The sequence below is a fragment of the Triticum aestivum genome, chromosome 7A, assembly GCF_018294505.1.
Source record: "Triticum aestivum cultivar Chinese Spring chromosome 7A, IWGSC CS RefSeq v2.1, whole genome shotgun sequence".
Taxonomy (NCBI): domain Eukaryota; kingdom Viridiplantae; phylum Streptophyta; class Magnoliopsida; order Poales; family Poaceae; genus Triticum; species Triticum aestivum.
In genome coordinates, this window is record NC_057812.1 from 129,633,643 (window position 1) to 129,655,825 (window position 22,183).

The 22,183-nt window shown below is 45.2% G+C and overlaps 2 protein-coding genes across 2 annotated transcripts; both read right to left on the reverse strand.

The window, feature by feature from the left end:
• Positions 1 to 9,720: 9,720 nt before the first annotated feature.
• Positions 9,721 to 10,905, reverse strand: LOC123148905 (ethylene-responsive transcription factor ERF014-like). The gene has a single exon (XM_044568426.1). The coding sequence runs from the start codon at positions 10,761 to 10,763 to the stop codon at positions 10,026 to 10,028; it is 738 nt and encodes a 245-aa protein (XP_044424361.1). The 5' UTR covers positions 10,764 to 10,905; the 3' UTR covers positions 9,721 to 10,025.
• A 5,130-nt stretch (positions 10,906 to 16,035) lies between these two features.
• Positions 16,036 to 22,074, reverse strand: LOC123148906 (aminoacylase-1). Its single transcript, XM_044568427.1, has 4 exons — positions 21,179 to 22,074; positions 16,827 to 16,964; positions 16,478 to 16,717; positions 16,036 to 16,399 (listed from the first exon to the last, which is right to left on the reverse strand). Exons 1-4 carry the CDS (start codon positions 22,034 to 22,036, stop codon positions 16,319 to 16,321), a joined length of 1,317 nt encoding a protein of 438 aa, XP_044424362.1. The 5' UTR covers positions 22,037 to 22,074; the 3' UTR covers positions 16,036 to 16,318.
• Positions 22,075 to 22,183: the final 109 nt, after the last annotated feature.

A 22,183-nucleotide genomic window follows, 5' to 3' on the forward strand; every position in this document is an offset into this window, starting at 1 on the left:
TATCACCTCAAGAACACGAGAGAGAGAGAGAGAGAGAGAGAGAGAGAGAGAGAGAGAGATCAAACACATAGCTACTGATACATACCCTTAGCCCCGAGGGAGAACTACTCCCTCCTCGTCATGGAGAGCACCGGGATTATGAAGATGGCCACTGGAGAAGGATTCCCCCTTCGGTAGGGTGCCGGAACGGGTCTAGATTGGTTTTTGGTGGCTACGGAGGCTTCTGGCGGCGGAACTCCCGATCTAATCTCCGTTCTGGAAGTTGTACGATACGTAGATATATATGGGTACAAGGGGTACGTCGGTGGACTGAAGGGGGGGCCACGAGGCAGGGGGCGCGCCCTAGGGGGGCCCGAGCTGCAAAAATTATGAAATAAAATTCCCGCTGTAGTAAATTTATCATAGCTTAATATGCAAAAGGTTTCAACATTTTATCACATTCTGACTTTTCTAGGGAATTATTGCAACAGCGGTAAACTTTCTGTTTTCAAACGGCAACATGTATACTTGTAACATAGGCATAGTAAAGGCTATCAATGTCACTTTTATTGAAATAAAAGATGAAAAACATTTTTCTAAATAACAAAAAGCAAATCCTAACAAAATAAATTGACGCTCCAAGCAAAACACATATCATGTGGTAAATAAAAATATAACTCCAAGTAAAGTTACCGATGAACGAAGACGAAAGAGGGGATGCCTTCCGGGGCATCCCCAAGCTTAGGCTCTTGGCTATCCTTGAATATTACCTTGGGGTTCCTTGGGCATCCCCAAGCTTAGGCTCTTGCCACTCCTTATTCCATAGTCCATCGAATCCTTACCCAAAACTTGAAAACTTCACAACACAAAACTTAACAGAAAACTCGTAAGCTCCGTTAGTATAAGAAAATAAATCACCACTTCAAGGTACTGTAATGAACTCATTATTTATTTATATTGGTGTTAAACCTACTGTATTCCAACTTCTCTATGGTTTATAAACTATTTTACTAGCCATAGATTCATCAAAATAAGTAAACAACACATGAAAAACAGAATCTGTCAAAAACAGAACAGTCTGTAGTAATCTGGATCAAACGTATACTTCTGGAACTCATAAAATTCTCAAATAAATTGCTGGACCTGAGTAATTTATCTATTAATCATCTGAAAAATAATTAACTAAATATCACTCTCCAAATAAATATGGCAGCAATTCTCGTGAGCGCTAAAGTTTCTGTTTTTTACAGCATGATCAACAAGACTTTCCCAAAGTCTTCCCAAAGGTTCTACTTGGCACAAACACTAATTAAACACATAAACCACATATAAACAGAGGATAGATGAATTATTTATTACTAAACAGGAACAAAAAGCAAGGAACAAAAATAAAGTTGGGTTGCCTCCCAACAAGCGCTATCGTTTAACGCCCCTAGCTAGGCATGATGATTTCAATGATGCTCACATAAAGGATAAGAATTAAAACATAAAGGGAGCATCATGAAGAATATGACTAGCACATTTAAGTCTAACCCACTTCCTATGCATAGGGATTTTGTGAGCACACAACTATGGGAACAAGAATCAACTTGCATAGGAAAGCAAAACAAGCATAACTTCAAGATTTTAAGCACATAGAGAGGAAACTTGATATTATTGCAATTCCTACAAGCATATGTTCTTCCCTCATAATAATTTTCAGTAGCATCATGAATTAATTCAACAATATAACCAGCACCTAAAGCATTCTTTTCATGATCTACAAGCATAGAAAATTTACTACTCTCCACACAAGCAAATTTCTTCTCATGAATAGTAGTGGGAGCAAGCTCAACAAAATAATTATCATGTGAGGCATAATCCAATTGAAAACTAAAATCATGATCACAAGTTTCATGGATATCATTATTCTTTATAGCATACAAGTCATCACAATAATCATCATAGATAGCAACTTTGTTCTCATAATCAATTGGAACCTCTTCCAGAATAGTGGATTCATCACAAAATAAAGTCATGACCTCTCCAAATCTACTTTCATCAATATAATCATCATAAATAGGAGGCATGCTTTCATCATAATAAATTTTCTCATCAAAATTTGGGGGACAAAAAATATCATCTTCATCAAACATAGATTCCCCAAGCTTGTGGCTTTGCATATCATTAGCATCATGGATATTCAAGGAATTCATACTAACAACATTGCAATCATGCTCATCATTCAAATATTTAGTGCCAAACATTTTATAGATTTCTTCTTCCAGCACTTGAGCACAACTATCCTTTCCATCATACTCACGAAAGATATTAAAAAGATAAAGCGTATGAGACAAACTCAATTCCATTTTTTTATAATTTTCTTTTATGGACTAAACTAGTGATAAAACAAGAAACTAAAAGACTCGATTGCAAGATATAAAGATATACCTTCAAGCACTCACCTCCCCGGCAACAGCGCCAGAAAAGAGCTTGATGTCTACTACACAACCTTCTTCTTGTAGATGTTGTTGGGCCTCCAAGTGCAGAGGTTTGTAGGACAGTAGCAAATTTCCCTCAAGTGGATGACCTAAGGTTTATCAATCCGTAGGAGGCGTAGGATGAAGATGGTCTCTCTCAAGCAACCCTGCAACCAAATAACAAAGAGTCTCTTGTGTCCCCAACACACCCAATACAATGGTAAATTGTATAAGTGCACTAGTTCGGCGAAGAGATGGTGATACAAGTGCAATATCGATAGTAGATAAATGTATTTGTAATCTGAAATTATAAAAACAGCAAGGTAAAGTGAGCGTAAACGGTATTGCAATGCGTTGAAACAAGGCCTAGGGTTCATACTTTCGCTAGTGCAAGTTCCCTCAACAATACTAACATAATTGGATCATAAAACTATCCCTCAACATGCAACAAAGAGTCACTCCAAAGTCACTAATAGCGGAGAACGAACGAAGAGATTATGGTAGGGTACGAAACCACCTCAAAGTTATTCTTTCCAATCAATCCGTTGGGCTATTCCTATAAGTGTCACAAACAGCCCTAGAGTTCGTACTAGAATAACACCTTAAGACACAAATCAACCAAAACCCTAATGTCACCTAGATACTCCAATGTCACCTCAAGTATCCGTGGGTATGATTATACGATATGCGTCACACAATCTCAGATTCATCTATTCAACCAACACATAGAACCTCAAAGAGTGCCCCAAAGTTTCTACCACAGAATCACGACGAAAACATGTGCCAACCCCTATGCATAGGTTCATGTGCGGAACCCGCAAGTTGATCACCAAAACATACATCAAGTGAATCACGTGGTATCCCATTGTCACCACAGATACGCACGGCAAGACATACATCAAGTGTTCTCAAATCTTTAAAGACTCAATCCAATAAGATTACTTCAAAGAGGATACTCAATTCATTACAAGAGAGTAGAGGGGGGAAGAGACATCATAGGATCCAAATATAATAGCAAAGCTCGCGATACATCAAGATCGTATCACCTCAAGAACATGAGAGAGAGAGAGAGGGAGATCAAACACATAGCTACTGCTACATACCCTCAGCCCCAAGGGAGAACTACTCCCTCCTCGTCATGGAGAGCACCGAGATGATGAAGATGGCCACCGGAGAAGGATTTCCCCTTCGACAGGGTGCCGGAACAGGTCTAGATTAGTTTTTTGTGGCTACGGAGGCTTCTGGCGGCGGAACTCCCGATCTAATCTCCGTTCTAGAAGTTGTACGATATGTAGGTATATATGGGTACAAGGGGTACGTCGATGGACCGAAGGGGGGGGGGGCATGAGGCAGGGGGCGCGCCCCCTACCCTCGTGAGCACCTCCTTCATCTTCTAACATAGGGTCCAAGTCTATCCGGTAGGTTTCCTTCCAAAAATAACTTCTCCAGTTGATTTCATTCCGTTTTGACTCCGTTTGATATTCCTTTTCCTCGAAACACTGAAATAGGCATAAAACAGCAAATCTGGGCTGGGCCCCCGGTTAATAGGTTAGTCCCAAAAAATAATATAAAAGTGGAAAATAAAGCCCAATATTGCCCAAAACAGTAGATAATATAGCATGGAGCAATCAAAAACTATAGATACGTTGGAGACGTATCACATGCCGCCAAAGAAGTACGTGGTTCCCCACGCCGCGACGGATGACACCGCCGCCGTCGCACAACCGAAGCAGAGGGCGCTGCTGTCCAAGCCCCCGGGCATGTCTAATGCCGACTAGAGGGCGGAAGTTTAGCGCCGGGAGGTTGTCACCACTGACCGGCGGAATAGGGCCAATGCCAAGAAGGCCCAGGACAACGTGACGCTCGCGGCTACGGCGGTGGCGGAGCAGGCGGAGCGCTCGGCCGAACAAGTCGAGGCGGCTCGCATGGGGATGATGAATCCACCTAGCGGCCACGGCCCATACGCGTCCTAGAGCCAGCAAAGCGTCGGGTCTCTGGTCGGCTTCTCGTCATCGCCACAACCATGGGGCTGCACGCCGTCGCCGGGCTACGCCGATGGTGACACGCACAACAGGTTCAACCCCAACATTACCTTCGCCCATGGTCACCCGACCCAGCACACGTGTGCACGAGTCCATCAAGCATTGCCTCGCCGACGCCAAGACCCGGGCTGCCCGGCAGGAGGAGAAGACCGAGGCGCGGTGGTCGGCGTTGATGATGAATAGCACCGTCAAGCTCGACCTGCTCCGGACCAACGTCGCCACGGAGAAGAGGAACACTGACCTGGCTTTCCTGATGGGCGGGGCGGACATGTCGGCGATGGACAAGAAAGTCAAGGTGTGGTACATGACGGAGCGCGGCCTTATCCTGAACCAGATGTCGTCGGCGGCGCCGCCAACTCCCACGCTGCCACCAACGCCGCCGCCAAGCCTGAGTGATGATGCATCCACGACGCCCAGCAGCACAGAAGCCGAGCCGACGCCTCCCTGCACAGAAGAAGCCACGCCGACGCCGCCCAGCCCGCGCACGCCGACTCATGCGACGCCGGAGGCCGACACCGCCGTTTGATGCGTTGAGTCCTTTCTTTTTTTGCGCGCCGAACTATGGCAACCTGATCGCCGAACTACGATGATCATTGGAATTGTGGCGTTTTATGGGGGCGGGAAATGGACCCGTTTGAATTTGTGACGCCTCGGGGGTGGCGCCTGGGGGCGTGGCTGGGACCTAGATTGCCTCTAGGGCCTAAAAATCGTCGGGCGGCCGCCCGAAAGAGCAGCGGCCTTTACGCCGGGGGGGGCGAATGAGTGGAGATGCTCTAATCAAGCTGAGTACTAAGTATTTCAAGGAGAATGTCAAGCAAGAAAGAACCCAATCATTGATGCTTGCTATTGCTACTTGCTGCCACTCCTACTTGCCATGCTACTTGCCGCTCCGGCCATTACCTGCTCGCTGCTGGTGTCACCTGCTAGGGATAAAGTGCCATGGTCTTTTGATGAGATAGTATAAATTTTGTTGGAGGAGACTTTGACAACCCAACTACACAAACACATGACGGTGTGCCTTAGCAGGCACTAAACCAACTCTAGTATGGTTATTGACGGTGTTGAAAACGCAATCAACCTTATCACAAAGATCAATCACTGCATACAACCGAGGAACAAGAAAAGTATAAAAAAATGCAATCTAAATTGAGGATGTAAATTGAAGTACTTGATTAGCATAGTGGGATTCTGATGCCACATGGTGCAGGTGGTCTCGCCTACTCTCGTGTCTATGACAAAGTGTAGCAAACACCAAAACGTAATCAACAAAACCCAAATCCTAACTCGCCGCCCCTCGGGGTATTTAAGGAGGGACAAAGGGGGAATTCAGCCAAAACAAGGAGCGGGTGCCAAATACAACCTTAAGTGAGTATCCTCTATAAACATGCTAAAAAATTGCATGTAATCTTTTAGTCCAAAAATTCATCTTCTCCCAAGTAAGACTTCAAATTTATTTAGATGCAACCAAACAAGATCTCCTAGTTCAAACACAACAATCTTTCTACCCTTATCACCTACAAGTTTGTGATTAACACTCATGAATGCTATGTTGTCCTTTGTCTTCTCATGCATCTTTAATATTAGTTTAGAATGATGTGTCACATCAAAATTAATCTTCTCCAAAGATGGAAGTGACAAAAAAAATCAATGGGTACATGGGGTATAAGATCATAACCAACTTCAAATGGACACATTTTAGTGGTAGAATGTAGTGAGCGGAGTAAATATTATTTAAGTTTTTTCTAAGACGACATCCCTAAGCATAGTATGTAATTTTCTATTGACTACTTCAATTGTCCATCAGTTTGGTGATGACATTAGTACTAACCAAGCATTTAGTCATCAACTTATCCCATAAAAATCTTCAAAAGTGACTAAGTGACGATGCGATGACCCCGGGGTATAGCTCCGGAGGACAAAAGAGGTCCAATGACATTAGTGCAGCCCAAGCAACAACTCAACGTCCATCGATAATCCAGAGCGCATCACCACCTTGGGGGACAAGACATAGACACCCCTTCGTATTAGGCTAGGAAACAAGTCTGGATATGGCATATATTAACCCACCACGGTTATTTACCAAACGTAGCATAGGACAACTCCTTGACCGACTCAGGACCTATAACCCTGCCTCAACCACCAATATATGTCCCGGCAGAGACCCCTGATGGGAACCTCATTCTAATATGCATCTGAGGCTTCAACCTTTTTATGATCTTGCGAACGATCCCTTGTAGATGCAAACCCTAGTTTCTCATACAAGGCTAGATCATGAGTGCAGACAAGCAAGAGTAGATTATTACCTCAATACGAAGGCCTGAGCATGGGTAAATTGTCCTCGTTATGCTCGAATATGTATTGACAGGAAAATACCAAGTCAGTTGGCGCGCCAGGTAGGGGTTGCACGTGTCATACGTCATAGACGTGTCTATAATATTTATATTGCCTCATGCCATATTAATATCATAATGGCATAATTTTAGCATCATCATTTATCTTTTTCTGGACTAACCTATTAATTCGGTGCGGAGTGTCAGTTGTTGTTTTCTTTTTTGGGCTTTTCAAAATCAATTTTCTAGAGACAAAAAAACAAAGAAAAATACATCAAGAAGATTTAAGAGAAAATGTAGCCGGAGGTCACCGGCCCCACCAAGGACCCCTGTGGGCCCCACATGGTAGGTCGGCACTGCCTAGCCACTAGTTGCACGAAGGGGGCGCGTGTGCCCGAGAGGAGGCGCCTCTACCACCTCTCGTCACCCCTGCCTTTGTATTTACCCAAAAAAGTTGAACTATTTATCGAGGATTTTTCGTCGACACCACCTCTCTATGTTCCATGGAGATCTAGTTTGGAGGCATGTTCCATTACTTGCCGGAGGGGGAATTCATCGTGGAGATCACCTACATCAACCTTGTTGACATCATGTCCATTTGTGAGTAGTCCTCCTTGGACTATAAGTTCATAACAGTAACTAGATGACAATTTCTCCCTTTTCCTTAATAAATGAATTCATGAACATTTTCTAATTTTTGAATATTTTTTGAAATTTGTTAACATCTATTGAAAACCCGCACATTTTTAAAAAATCATGAACAATTTTCTAATTCACATATATTTTTAATTTGTGACATAGTTTTACTTCGTGAGCATTTTAGGAAATTCATGAACGTTTTTTTATTTCAGAGAGATTTTTTTGTTTCACAAACTTTTTAAAAATTCTGCACATCTTTTTAATCCATGGACATTTAAAAAATAAATATTTGTTGAAATCAAATTTCATGAATATTTATATAATCACAAACATTTTTAAAAAAATCTTGAATATTTTTTCAATTTTTTCTTGAATATTATTTGAATTTTGTTAAAATAAAAAAGGAAAGGTGCCAAAAAAAGAAAGGAAATAGAAAAAACTCCAATAAAGCAACCTGCACGCGCACTAGGCTGGACTAAAGTCGCATGGGTTGGTGCGCATTTACCGCTCTGGTGGTGGCAGCCACACAGGGAGCATTCCTGCGCGTTTGCTCGGCCTCCATCGCCCTATGTGAGGATTAGGAAATCCTGAAATCAAAGTCAAACCCTATTCGATGCCTTCAGAGCCAATTACTTTTAAAATTCATGATTTTTTTTAATCCTCTAACAGTTTTTTTCCAAAATTATGAACTTTTTAACATTCTTGATTCAGAAAAAAAAATCATGAAGTTTGTCATTCTTCATGTTTTTTCAGATTCTCAAACTTTTTAAATCTTGCAAACTATTTTTGAGTTTACTAAACTTTTTTTAAAAGTTTAACTGTCAACTGTGTCACTCGTCAATGGTCGACTCGTCAAGTCAACCATGCGAGACGCTTGCCCCTTTATCGGGTCGGCCCACGAGCGGGCATCGTGCGGTCAGTCCTTCAACAAATAGCGAATAAGGCGCCAAGTACGAGGGGCGTGACTATATCACTTGGGGCATGTACAATGGTGATATATTAGGAGTGCCACATAGGATAAATGTTGAGGTGGACGAAAAAGAAATCATAAGAAAATACTTATCTTCTCTTATTTAAGAGATGATCTATTAGCACAATATGTCTCACCGTATTTTGTAGAAATAAAAAATGTTCTTGATGTATATGAAAAATATAGAACATGTATTAAAAAAATAAACATCAAAACATAAAATCCTGATGCTCGCATTTATCCTGGATTTATTTCAGGAATTCCGGCGGTACACTTTCAGTGGGAGGAGACGTTCCCGTCGACTACGAGGCGCCTACGGTGACTTCGTAAAATCTCAAGATGATAGTCTCTCGGAGGTGCTCATAGGGGTAGGGTGTGCGTGTGTGCGTTCATAGGGGTGAGTGTATGCGCGTTTATATGAGCGCTTGCGTTTGTACTGTGTTAAAAAAACATAATTTTTTTAAAAATGTCGATTGAGTATCAAAAACATATGTTAATAATATATTTATAAAATTTACATTTGTATAAAAATATGTAACTAATATATAAAATGTGTAGAAAAATGTAATCGTCAAACATATTTAATAAAATATTAATCACGTATTTTAAAATTTTCAAACATCTACAAAAAAATGTTTCTAATTTATAAAAAATATACAATGTGCATGAAAAATATATTCATCTAATACAATATTTTAAAATATGTTAAACATCTACTGAAAAAATGTTGTTGATGTATACTGAAAATATACAATGTGTATGAAAGAAAATCAAACATAGAAAAACACATATTTTAAAAAGATAGTTGTAATGTATTTGAAAATTTGAAGAAACATGAAAAATATTAATAAAATGGAATAAAATGAGAAACAAACAAAAAACAAAAGGAGAAAAGTAAAATAAAAAATTAAAAAATAAGAAAACAATTAAAAGGGAAATAACTGAAGAAAAGGAAAATGACCGTTGTGGTTGCCCCCAAAGGGGTATCTGTCAGCTAGTCGCTCTCATCACTTTCAGATGAGCGCAAGAAGGTCCTTGTGGCCTTGTTCAGCTCGATCCAGGCGACATCAAAGGTGAATGATTAATTTTTATTTTTATTTTTATTTTACGGGGGCATGATTAAATTGACCCCCTCCTCCCATGTAGTGTGAAAAAGAATTAACCCCCTAAATGTCCTTGTGGCCGAGTCCAACTCCAAATAAAGCTTCAAAAATCCGCACAAAAATTGTAGCGGTGCACTCTTCTGGATAAGCATGAAAACCTTACTGAAATCCCTTATCATTCGAAGTGAATAGTCCAGACACCCACACAGTTGACGAGAGGGCCCGTTGTTCCAAAAGAAATATATGCTTGCAATTGCAAAGCAGGTTCTTTAACATGGATGTAACAAGCAATTGAAGGGAGGTTAACTCCATGGAAGCTGCCTTAAAACATGTAGCTCCACGAGAGCTCCCCCCACAACGCTCAACTACCTTATTGTTGCTGTGTACAAAGAATCACATCAATTTTTATATGGAATCAAGTATAGTTATCACCATGCATGACCAGTTGTGGTCTTCGCTTGAGTTGTCAGTTTCTTCGGTGCTCCGGCTTGCCGGACTCCAGCTCAGTCCATTGAGAAGCTCCAGAGCCCAATGTCGCCTCCTTCCTCCCAGCTGCACTCGTCCTCCATGGCCATCGGCGACGGAGCGAAGAACGCGCTGCACGGGTCCATCATGGCGTACTCCATGCACTTGGGCGATTGGAAGAAGGCCTCGATCTCCGCGAGCGAGCACTGGCTGTAACCGTAACCCAGGAGGTCTACGCCGTCGAGGTCGGCGGCGCCGCTGCTAGCCGTCTCCGGGGAGCTCACCGGCGAGGCATTATTGCTGGAGGAGCTGCAGTACTCCGGGGTGACGGCGCCGGCGCTGTAGTCGTCGGCACCGGCGAAGTCGACGGCATCAGCGCTGGGACTGTCGTCGGCCCCGGCGGTGAAGTCGAACGCATTAGCGCTGGCCCCGGCGGCGGCGGCTGCGGCGACGCGCTGGATGGACTTGGGCGACATGGCGGCGGCGGGGAGGTCGAAGGGGAAGCGCACGGGGAAGTTGAGGTCGGCGGCGGCGGCGGCGCCCTTGAGGCAGAGCAGCGCGGCGTCGTAGGCGCGCGCGGCGGCCTCGGCGGTGGAGTGGGAGCCGAGCCATATCCGCGTCTTCTGCCCCGGCGCCCGGATCTCCGACACCCACGCGCCCCAGCTCCTCATCCGCACCCCCTTGTACGTCCTCATCTTCCCACCAAGCTGCTGCTGCTGCTGCTTCGCCGCCACGGCGCCACCGCCATTGCTCCCTGCTGCCGCGGTCTTCACCATTGCCACGTACGGCTAGCTTCTCCGAGAACCTCCTCCTAGCTCAGTCGGTTCCTCCGGTCGATGGTTTGGTTTGCGACGCGAGGCTTGTTGCTGAGTGCTGATCTGTGTGCTGCGCTCACTGGTCTGGTCGATGCTCCGACGGGCTACTTCTACTTATAGGACGCAAAGCCACAGCCCAAAACAGTGTGTGCCTCGTCCATGGATTTGTTTACTGGTGGAACACAAGTAATGAAGCATTACGTTCACATCACAGCGATACTCTGACAAAACAGTGGCATATACAATCCGCGGTCGTACGTTTGGCAATAATGCATACGGAGCAAATAATAGCGTAAGAAAATCCAAGCAAGGAAGCATCCTGTGTGCTACTCCTACTAAGGTAGTCGACTCGACGCTGCGTCTTTGCCTTGGGCGTACAGTGTTAGCATAAAATAATAGTGCCTTGATTCGAGTGTGGCTTGCCCGGGCACGGCTCGGACATACAGCTGTGGGCTGTGGGCTGTGGCATGCATGATGCACTTGTTGCCTGCCTGGCCAAACCGAGTGGAGACTGCAGAGTGCATCAAGTGGCCTCAAGTGTCAACCACACCTACCTGTCTTGGAACATGTGCTAAGAGCAACTCCAATGGGCCGACCCAAACGGACGGCGATTTCGTCCGCTTTTTATTTGTTTGGATCGGCCGTCCGCCCTGTTTTTGATATGGGTCGGCAGCGCGCCCAACGCGTCAATCCATATGTGCAGGCGTGGCCGGCTGGCCGCCTAATTTTACATTGATTTTTCATTCAAAGATATTGTGAAATGAAAATGTTTAAAACAAGCCAAATAGTTCGGCCGCCCAAATAAATAGTATAGTTTTACAAGCCAAATACAAATAAAAATGTTTCACATAGTTTTGCAAACGAATAAAAAAAGATACATTTATTGGTTGCCAATATGAGTCCACATATGCTCAACCAAATCATTCTGCAATTGCAAGTGAGTTTTCCAATCACGCATGTCTTCATGAAACTGAGTGAACTGCTCAAATGTTGCCGCTACTCCATGCTCAGGCATAACATTCTCACCCTGAAACTGAAAGCCTTGATCGTACAGACGTTCCGGACGCTCGTCTTCTACGATCATATTGTGCATGATCACACAAGCAGTCATCACCTTCCATAGTTTCTGCGTGCTCCAAGTATTAGCAGGATACTGAACAATGCCCCATCAAGATTGCAAAACACCAAAGACACGCTCGACATCCTTCCTAGCACTCTCTTGCTCTTGGGCAAATCTTTTCCTTTTTTCTCCGACAGGGTTGGGTATTGTCTTGACAATAGTGGTCCACTGAGGATAGATACCGTCACTCAAATAGTATCCTTTGTCGTTGTTGTGGCCGTTGACAGTAAAGTTCACCGGTGGGCTGTTGCCTTCGGTAAGCCTAGCAAACACCGGCGAGCGCTAAAGCACGTTGATATCATTATGTGATCTAGCCATGCCAAAGAAAGAGTGCCAGATCCAGAGATCTTGAGACGCCACGGCCTCTAGTATGACAGTGCAAGCCCTGACATGTCCCTTATACTACCCTTGCCAAGCAGAAGGGCTGTTCTTCCACTCCCAGTGCATGCAGTCTATACTACCAATCATCCTCGGGAAGCCCCTACTGGCATTCATCGCCAACAAACGGGCTGTATCTTCAGTTGTCGGCTCTCTCAAGTACTCAGGGTCAAACACAGCAATCACAGCCTTGCAGAACTTATACAGGGACTCTAGGTATGTAGACTCGCTCATACGGACATACTCGTCAATGAGATTACTGGGCAGTATGTAAGCATTCGGATGGCGGCAGTGCATTTCTGATAACAGGAGAAATCAATCTTGCCGACGGCATCCTCTTTGCACTCGAAGTAGCCATCATAGCCGACCACTCCCTCTCTAATACGGTTGAAAACATGCCTACTCATACGGAACCGGCGGCGGAATTTATGATGTTTGAACAACGGGTTTGTTGTATCAAAGTAGTCCTTCCAGAGAAGGAAATGCCCGCTCTCTCGGTTGCGATTCAACGCCGGAAGGTGGCCTGGAATGGAGCCACGAAACAACGGACGCTGGCTGTTGAGGTGGCGATGAACCAACACGGCAGCCAATATCTCCTCCTCGTCGTCGGACGACGAATCGTCGGAGTCGCAAAGGAAATTGTGGAAAAAGAACTCGTCGGCGGAGTCCATTTCGTACCTTGGCAAACTGTCGAACAGCTTGCGGGCGTCGACGAAGGAGACGGCCGGCGAGGGGAGTCGCGGCGCCCACAGACCAGCTAGCTGCCCTGCCGGCGTCCGACGAGTGTGCCGACGTCCGACGAGAGTGCCCCTCGGATGTGGCAGGGGCGGTGAGGCGGCTTCTTGGAGACGGGCGGCTGTGCGGTGGGGGAAGCGGCGGTGGGAAGCAGTTTGCTCCCCGGCGGCAAAACGACGGCGGAGGGCGACGGAGGGAAGGGGGCGGCGTTGCTGGGCGGATGTGGAGGCGGCGCCAGCTGGAAGAGTCGCCGGAAAAAATGGACGGCGGCGTCGACAACGGAGGAGGCGGGAGGGTTGCTTTGTTGGCCGCAGGATGGAATGGGAGGCCAATGTGCCACAGACCGGCGGCCCCGGAGACAGGAGTAGACGAGCGCGCGCGTGTCCGTCGGGTGTCCGCGTCGACGCAAATCAGGCTAAAAATGGACTGAGAATTGGTCGTTTACGGATGAAAAACAGACGTGCGTTCATTTTAGGTCAATGCGTTAGGCCGTCTTTTGTGTCCGCGCCGACCCAAACGAACGGCCACCGACAAAATAGATCGCCCCGTTGAAGTTGCTCTAAGTACTTTCTGACAGGTGAGGTCTCTGGGCGGGCCATGGTAAACGCCGCCCTGGGAGTTGTGTGTGTGAGATCGCAAGTTGCCGCCCGGCCACTGGCGATCCATGGACTTCCGTGGCACTTTCACATGTGTCATGTTCGTCAGTTAGTACTGAACATGGAACAAAATTTAAAAAAGAGTACTTCCTCTAGTCTTTTTTAGTTTGCATATAAAATTTGTTTAAAGTCAAACCTCATAAAGTTTGACCAATTTTATAGTAAAAAATAATATTCACAACATGAAATCATTATCATTAGATGCTTCGTAACTTAAATTTTTCATATTGTATAACTTTACAAGGTTTGATGTTGATATTTTTTTTCATATAAATATGATCAAATTTTACGAGGTTTGATTCCAGACAATTCTTATATGCAGAGTAAAAAGGGCCGAAGGGAGTGCTACTGAACATGGTCCGGCACGTGGCGTCGGAGTAAAAAATCCAGAGCTAGATTGTGTGAGTATCAAGGCGCAAACACCATGGACGTCGACATGAAGGCACTGCCAAACACTACCAGTGTACAACGTTCACTCGGACTTGTGTGGTCCTTTCACATGAGGCGTGTTCCTCCGAGCATGTGGGCGGCGGCGTCGGAGTGAAAAATCCAGAGCTAGGATCGCATGACGTGCGAGTATCAAAGCACAAGCGCCGTGGACATTGACATTAACGTCTCGATCCCGCGACCGGATTAACCACCCCCCCTGGCCCTGGCCGCATGTGTAATTAGCCAAAGTCGGTTGGTTCCAGCTGTGGTTAACTGTTAACTAATCAACTCACCAGTACTACACCCTGCCGACGAGTTGACTGCACACGATTGGAGACGTATCGCCCCTGGCGAGGCGAGACCAATGTCCTCCCCTCCCAGTGGGAATTCACGCGCACGGCAACGGCAGGGTAACATGCGCCAGAGGAGCGGGCCATTTCTCTTTTTTTTTAGGGAAATAGGAGCGGGCCATTTGTTTATCGGGCGCGGCAGCTTCGCGGATTTGGGGGCCGTGGGTCCGTGGGGGCGAGATTCAGACGGAGACAGGGGTTTAGTTGGGGGGATGCGGCGGCGTAGTACGGCGTCAGGCACGGCATCAGAGATGCAACAACCAACCCGTACGAAGTCGCGTCGTGGATCGTCTCATCCGGACAGCGGCAGCGGCAGCAGAGCCAGGCTAGCTGGAGCCAGCCGGCAGCGCTGCAAGTTGCACGCGTCCGGTGGCAGCGGCGTCCCAAAACGCGTGAGCTCCTGTGCCATGCGTAGCTCGGACCTCGGAGCAGTGGAAGAAGGCGATGGTGTCGATCGACTGAACCGCAACCGCCTCGACCTGGCGTGGGTAGGGTAGGGTACCTGCCGACGACGACGATGTTACACAGCAGTAGAGCACGCGTGCACACCTGTGGAGTGGTAAGAACGTATCACGGTATCACGCTTGTGCACAACACCTGCCGACTAACCGTTGGAGAGCAACGGGTGATGATATAATCACGGTTAATTATCCAGGCAGGATCTCCATGAAAGTAACCCCACCGTGAAAAATTGGTTATCCAGATGATGATGCTACATGAATCTGAACGCATGCCATCCAGTGCCCGAGGGCCGAGGGTCAACACGCCACGTGGTTACACGACTTGCATCACCACATACGCACGCATTTTCTCGTACCACAACCAACCTACATGTAACATGCACGTCCACTTCAGAGTTCACAGAGGCGCCTTTCTCGACCGGACACACTCTCTTTCATCAGACACTTTGGCAGACAGACAGCTGGGCGTGGGCAGGAAGAAAAACGACCTAATCATAACAAAGCACGCATTAGATCTCTCACATCTCTCTCTCACATCTCTCTCTCTCTCATCTCTCTCTCTCTCTCTCTCTCTCTCTCTCTCTCTCTCTCTCTCTCTCTCTCTCTCTCTCTCTCTCTCTCAGAGAGAGAGAGCAAATCAGATCGGCCCACGGCAGGCTGCGTGCGTGGCCCACGCCACGCTCACGCGTTTTAACAGCCTAGCTGGCGGGACTTAAACCCCTGGCTGACTGACATGACGTAGTAGCCCTGCAGTGGCTTCCTGCTCTCTTTTATTCGGCGAGGCTGGGGAAATGGACAGCGCGAATATATTATCGCCATCTTTTACAGGCTTATCTTCGTGCAGCTGGAAGGCATCACGACTTGAGGAGCGGGGTGACACAGGGGCATGGAGTGGATGGGCCGGAAGGAGCGGAGAAGCTTCCCCGGATGGGAGAGAAGCAAGATTCATGTCCAAATCTTTGCCCCGGATGCGAAACAATCTACTTCCTGCAAGATGGGGCAAAGAACAAATGCAGCAGAACCATTTACGATGCTGGGTGTCTTGTTTCAAAAAGCACTTCTGCTTTCCCTCGGCAGACATGATACCAGGCTACCAGCAGACCATAAATGGAGAAATACCTTACACATCGACTTTGTTACAGTTCGTAACTCTGTATTTACATTACATACAAATTTAACCTGCGCCGAGATCATCATCTGCAGATTTCCATTATTTCAGAGATCATCATCCGCAGATTTCCATTATCCGCAGATTATGTGGTTGAGCCCGAACCAATCTAACTGTAGGTTGGAGCATGATAGTTGTGGGCGTCCGAGTTCTCTTGCTACATTCAATTTACATGTGACGGGAGTACAACAATGGTAGAATTTATGTGTCTATTTTGAATCAGCCTTTGAAAGAGCTTAGCGCCCTAATAAGATGTTCATACACTTCGATGCCCCTCAGGAACACTTTGTCCTCCAGAAACTGCGATTTTGAGATAAAATTGACTCAGCCATCACACTATGTAAACAGAAATTACAATAGCAGGCAAAGATCAATTACCTCATTATGATCGTGAAGTAAAATTGGAGTATTTATCATTGGAGAAAATCCAAGGGCTGGAACACCCATCTGCCTCACGAATCGGGCGTCCGTGGTTGAAGATAAGATCTCAGGCTTTGCTAGTTTTCCACCTGACGAGATAATAGCCTGTTCAAATACAGACCACCATGGGTTTGACTCATTGGCTGGTGTAAGTAAGGGACGTCCTGTAACATCCCTCACTGGTCCTTTCTTCATCAGCTGTACAATACAAAGACAGGAACTTAGAAAATCAAGTAATAGAAGAAGACTGCCAATGCAAAATTCGATTTATATTCCATTACCCACATAAAAGTTAAACTATATTCACCTGGTAAGTCAAGTTCTTATGAGCTGGTGCCCATTCTTCTTTGATTCTTCTTTCGATCTGTTCAATATCTTCGGTTGGAGGAAGGCGGAGATCAAAACCCACCTCTGCTTCTGAAGGTTGCATATTCATCACAAAGCCCTGCATCGATTAGTCTTTAGAGACTACACAGAAGCCATGTGTAGAAATGAATAGATTCTGTGACAATGTTGATTTTTGGCGTATGCCACTGTCTATACCAGACCTCTATTAATTTGTCTTATTGTGATGGGTTTGGCATCTCGAGAACATTACAAAGATAGCAGCAGTGCAGATAAAGTGCAATAAAATAGAGCATGCCTAATGCAGGTTTGCTTTAGTGCCTCACTGACATTGATAGTTAGACCTTTGACCAAGTGCACGTCTGCTTAAAAGAACTGCAGCTGCTGAGCTCTGGACCAATGTGTAGACAACTGAGCAAATCAACTTTTGCTCAGATTTGATGGTTAGGAGCAACCAACCAGATGCATTCATCCCTACTCTGGGTTAATGGATCATCAATTCAGCATTCACCAAACTGCAAGACGAAGGACCACTTCCACTCCAGTATCGTTGGGCTAGAACAAACACATAAAAATTATTCTACTAACTACATGCATGATGAGAAATAATCATGGTGAATAAGCTCGCATGCCCTATCTCTATACATAGCCTAAAAGTTCTGAAAGTTCTTAAAGAACCCAGCTTGTCACAATCAGATTGATTCTAACTTTTGCTTCAAAAATTACTCTACTACCTACATGCATGATGATAAATACTTCCTCCGTAAAGAAATATAAGAGCATTTATAGATCACTAAAGTAGTGATCTAAACGCTCTTATATTTCTTTACAGAGGAAGTAATAATTATTGTGAATAAGCTCACATGAAGCCCTATATCTATACATAGCCTAATAGCTGTGATATTTTAAAATAAACTTTCAACGATCAAATTGATTCTAACATTGGCTTCAAGAACTATTCTAACTTTTCCATAGCGAAAAGTGGAAGCCAAAGTTAAAATCAATTTGATAGCAAATACTGGATTTTGCCAGAAAATATTATGAATACTAGGTTACACAAAGAGATGGGACTCCCAACGATCTCATACATGTACTAGGATATATATTCATGTCTGATCTAAGCAAGGATATTGGAAAGAAGGATTGGAGGTGTAGAAATACGTGGGTATTAAGCCTTGCAGCTTGGTCAATGGTGATCCTTTAATCCAGAAATTAGGATCAGGGCATGGTCTATGCAAGCAGTTGAGTGCTCCCAGCCATATAGCTAAACTGCACTTGTTCGGTGCTCAACTCATCGTCCAGCAGGACCACGTGCATGCAAATATCACACTACAAGAACTACATACTTGCCTGAACATAGAACATCCAAGTTAATCAGACTACAATGTTCTGTGTTAAGATGATTCAAATGCCTTAACAAAAACATTGGTTTGAGAGAGAGAGAGAGAGAGAGAGAGAGAGAGCGCAACATAAGACCAGTTAATAAATCTAAGATAGGAACTAGTTGCTAAAATGTTTATTATGACCCAACAGTTTGGGCCCAAGACATGATTTGATGAGTGAGTTGTGTCAATAGAATAGATGTTCATAATGCTGTTACCTTTTCTTTTAAGGAAAGGACAGTAGGAGACGTATATTTTAATGGGTGAAGAAATTACATAGTTTTATTGCCTTGCGTTATGCTATATTCAGAAAATCCTTTTAAGTTATTCATCTGTCAGAATGACAAGGTCCTCACAACAATAGTGGATAATCTGGAAATTTGTGTAGTCGCTGTCACTATTACCTTGTGATTTGCAAGTAAAAACTTGAGGTGGTCACATTAATTCTAATATTTTGGAAAATCACTTTGAAGACAGTCATCTTGCCAAAAAGGCAAATATGTAGATCTTGCAGTAGCGGGTTAATCCGCAAAATGTGCAGTAGATGTTGCCATTACCTTGTGATCCAAAAAATTTGAATTGTAAAATCTGAAAGGGCAAACAGGCTTCAACCTAGGTTCTTGTATATTGCATAGCAACCCTCTAGTTGATTACAAAGTGTTGTAAATTAAGTTTTAGACCCTGACACCCTGTATTTGTATAATTCCATTTTAGTTTTTTCATGTATTGAATATGTGTACTACAGACCTTATACTGTCAAGAAATTATGTTTTAGACCTTGGTTCCTGGAAATCATATTCCAGACTCTGTGATGTTAATATAATATGGCATATTCTATACATTTGCTTCAGTATTTTCCAAAAATATGCAAGTAAAATAACTATATTTTATACAGTAATTCAAAATTATGGGATCACAAGGTAATGGCAGCATGTACCACACATTTTGCAGATCATCCCATTACTGCAAGATCTACATATTTGCCCTTTTTGTCAAAATACTATCTTCAAAGTGCTCTCCCAAAATATTAGATTAACGTGACTACCTCAATTTTACTTGCAAATCACAAGGTAATAGTGGCATCTACTGCACAAATTTGTAAATTATCCTCTATTGCTATCAGGTCTAGACCTTTTCATTCCGACAGATGATTACCTTCAAAGTGATCTAAAATATAGTATAAAACAAGGTAATAGAATGATGAACATCTACGGAAAAAAGTCAGATTATGTTTCCTGCATGTCAAGTACTAGGATATTTGTCTGATCTAAGCGAGAATATTTTAAAGAAGGATTGGAAGTGTAGAAATAAGCGGGTCTTAAGACTTGCAGCTTGGTCAGCTGTGATCCTTTAACTCCACATTTTGGAACAGGGGGTGGTCAATGCAAGCAGTTGGTTGCTCCTAGCCATATAGCAAAACTGCCCTTGTTCAATGCTCTGCTCATCGTCCAGCAAGCTCATGTGCATGCAACATGATGCTGGCATGCATGCTAATATCGTACTACATGAACTACATACTTGCATGAACATAGAAGATAGAACATTTAAGTAAATCACACAAGAGTTCTGTGTTTAGATAATTCCAATGCCTTAACCACGTGTTCAAAATATCGGCCGATAAATCAGTTTAACTGACTGCTTAATCCCTGCTTGGTGGGTCGCCGAGTAGCCGATTAACTGATTTATCATCCGATTAATTGGCCGATTCACCTACTAATCCCCTAATAGCCAGTTGACCGAGAAGTTACCAGTTAACGATTTCCTGAACATTGGCCTTAACAAAAACGCTAGTATGAGAGAGAGAGCAACATAAAAAAAGGACAGACCCAGTGCATAGAAGCTCCCACACAAGGTGGGGTCTGGGGAGGGATTATAGGAACCTAGTCTTACCCCTGCAAAGTGCAATGCAGAGAGAGCAACATAAGTTTAGTTAATAAATCTGAGATGGCACTGGTTGCTAACATGTTTTTTGTTCAACAGTTTGGGCCCCAGACCTGATTTGATCAGTGGGCTTCTTGTTAGTACTCCGAACTCTTTTACCTTTTTGCTTGTTCTGAACTGCCAGTTGCTACGTTGGAAGTAATAGAAAATAATATGATCTCATCTCAGTTCATAGAAAAGTTCAATTAATAAAGCAAAAGGAATGGAATAGGCGTAGAGCAGGAGGATATGCTGTGTTGTGGTACTGTTTGGCATATGTAACAGCAAAGTACTGTTCATGCTGAACTGTGCTTTGTTCTGCTACTGTTAGTTGGAAACTAGACATAAGAATAATGAGCACCGTTGTTAGTTGAGTTTATGTCCTTGGTATATTCCATGTAAAGTAAAAGTTTCGTTACAGTTCAGATTGTAACCTAGGGATTAGATAGAGTTACACAGTCCCTATCAACATGCATCTATTAGTAAAGAAGAATTAATCTACTCTTTGCTAATCTTCTCGCATTCTAATCTATGTTCCTCTACCCTTCCTCCCTTGCACATATTCCAGTTCCCTTGAAGCAATGCCATCTAGCCTTTCCCTGTTAGTTATCCTCATTAGATATGTGTGGGTTTTGCAGTTAGCGCCCAAACACTGTTTTCTACAAAAAAATATCTGGTTTTGCAATTGCCTCCCACAGTATTGACTTACTGACGAAGTGCGTGACGGCATTGCTTCAAGTCTTCATTTTGTACTAGATCTCTTGAACAAATTAATTAGGTTTACTACTTCGACCCATTGATGTACGTTTTGTAGAAAGAATAATTTAGGATAAGCCTACGAAGTTCGTCAGTTTGCACTGGCTGACAGAGCTGATCTCAGTTGTGCTAATAATAATAAATGCTCTATATGATGTTGTCTGACCATCTCAAATTATAATCATTGCTCTCTACTATTTCATCAGCGTGCACTGAACGAAATAGCTAACAAAGTAACAAGTAGGAGTATCCTTACAGTGGGGCTTGGCGTGCCGGCATTCATGTAGACAGGATTCACGGACACCACCTCTCCGGGACCGTACTTGCCCGACTTCACCTTCTCGAACTGTGCATCCCTGTATCCAGCCACGGTCTCAATGCAATCCATCAGATTCTCCACGGCGGCCCCATCAAACAGCTTCGACCCATGCCCGGGAGCCCCCGTGGCCTTGACGATCAGCTTCCACACCAGCCTATCCGCGTAGAAAACCCTGTAAACATCCGTGAGCGAGGCCTGCCCCTCGTCGAGCATGAACCCGACATTGAGGGCGCGGAACTCCTCCGACTGGACGAACTTCTCGTGGCCGTCCTCGCCGCCGATCTCCTCGTCGGGGACGAGCGAGACGTGGACGGTGCGTGCGGGCGCGAAGCCGGCGGCCTGGAGGCCGCGGATGGCCTCGAGGTACTGGATGGGGAGGCACTTGTCGTCCTGCGCGCCGCGGGCGTAGACGCGGCCCGTGGCGGGGTCGTGGTGCGCGGCGTAGGGCGGGTGGATCCAGTGCTCGGGCTCCGCGGGCACGGAGTCGAGGTGGGAGTTGAGGAGGATGGAGGGGAGCGACGGGTCCGTGCCCGGCCAGGTGAGGAGGAGGAGCGGCTTTGACTTGCAGGGGCTGAAGTGGAGCGTCTTGGAGCTGAGGCCGAGTGACGCGGCGTAGGGGAGGAGGAACGCGGCGGCGCCGGCGTAGTCCGGGGCGGGGTGGGCGGTGCAGATGCGGAGGTAGTCCTGGAAGCGCCGGATTTGGGAGGTCTCGAGCTCGGTGAGCGGGTGGGCCGGGTGCGGGACCACCGCGAGGAGGACGGCGGCGAGGAGGGGGAAGTGGCCGAGACGACGCATGGTGCGCGGTTGGTTGTGGTGCGGTCTGACGCTGCGGAGTGTTTGGACTGCCTTGTTTGACGGGCACCGATAGGCGCCGGTGCGCCGGCCGAATCGTTCGGCCGGTCCAGCCCCAGCCGTTGGATGTAAGCCGCGCAGCCTTTGGAT

Excerpts from the sequence above, each read along its gene's own strand:
- LOC123148905 (XM_044568426.1), bottom strand. The coding sequence starts at position 10,763 with ATGGTGAAGACCGCGGCAGCAGGGAGCAATGGCGGTGGCGCCGTGGCG.
- LOC123148906 (XM_044568427.1), bottom strand. The coding sequence starts at position 22,036 with ATGCGTCGTCTCGGCCACTTCCCCCTCCTCGCCGCCGTCCTCCTCGCG. Across the intron at positions 16,718-16,826 it reads ATAAGAACTTGACTTACCAG|CTGATGAAGAAAGGACCAGT; the intron begins GTGAATATAGTT and ends TGTATTGTACAG. Across the intron at positions 16,400-16,477 it reads TACTTCACGATCATAATGAG|TTTCTGGAGGACAAAGTGTT; the intron begins GTAATTGATCTT and ends TCAAAATCGCAG.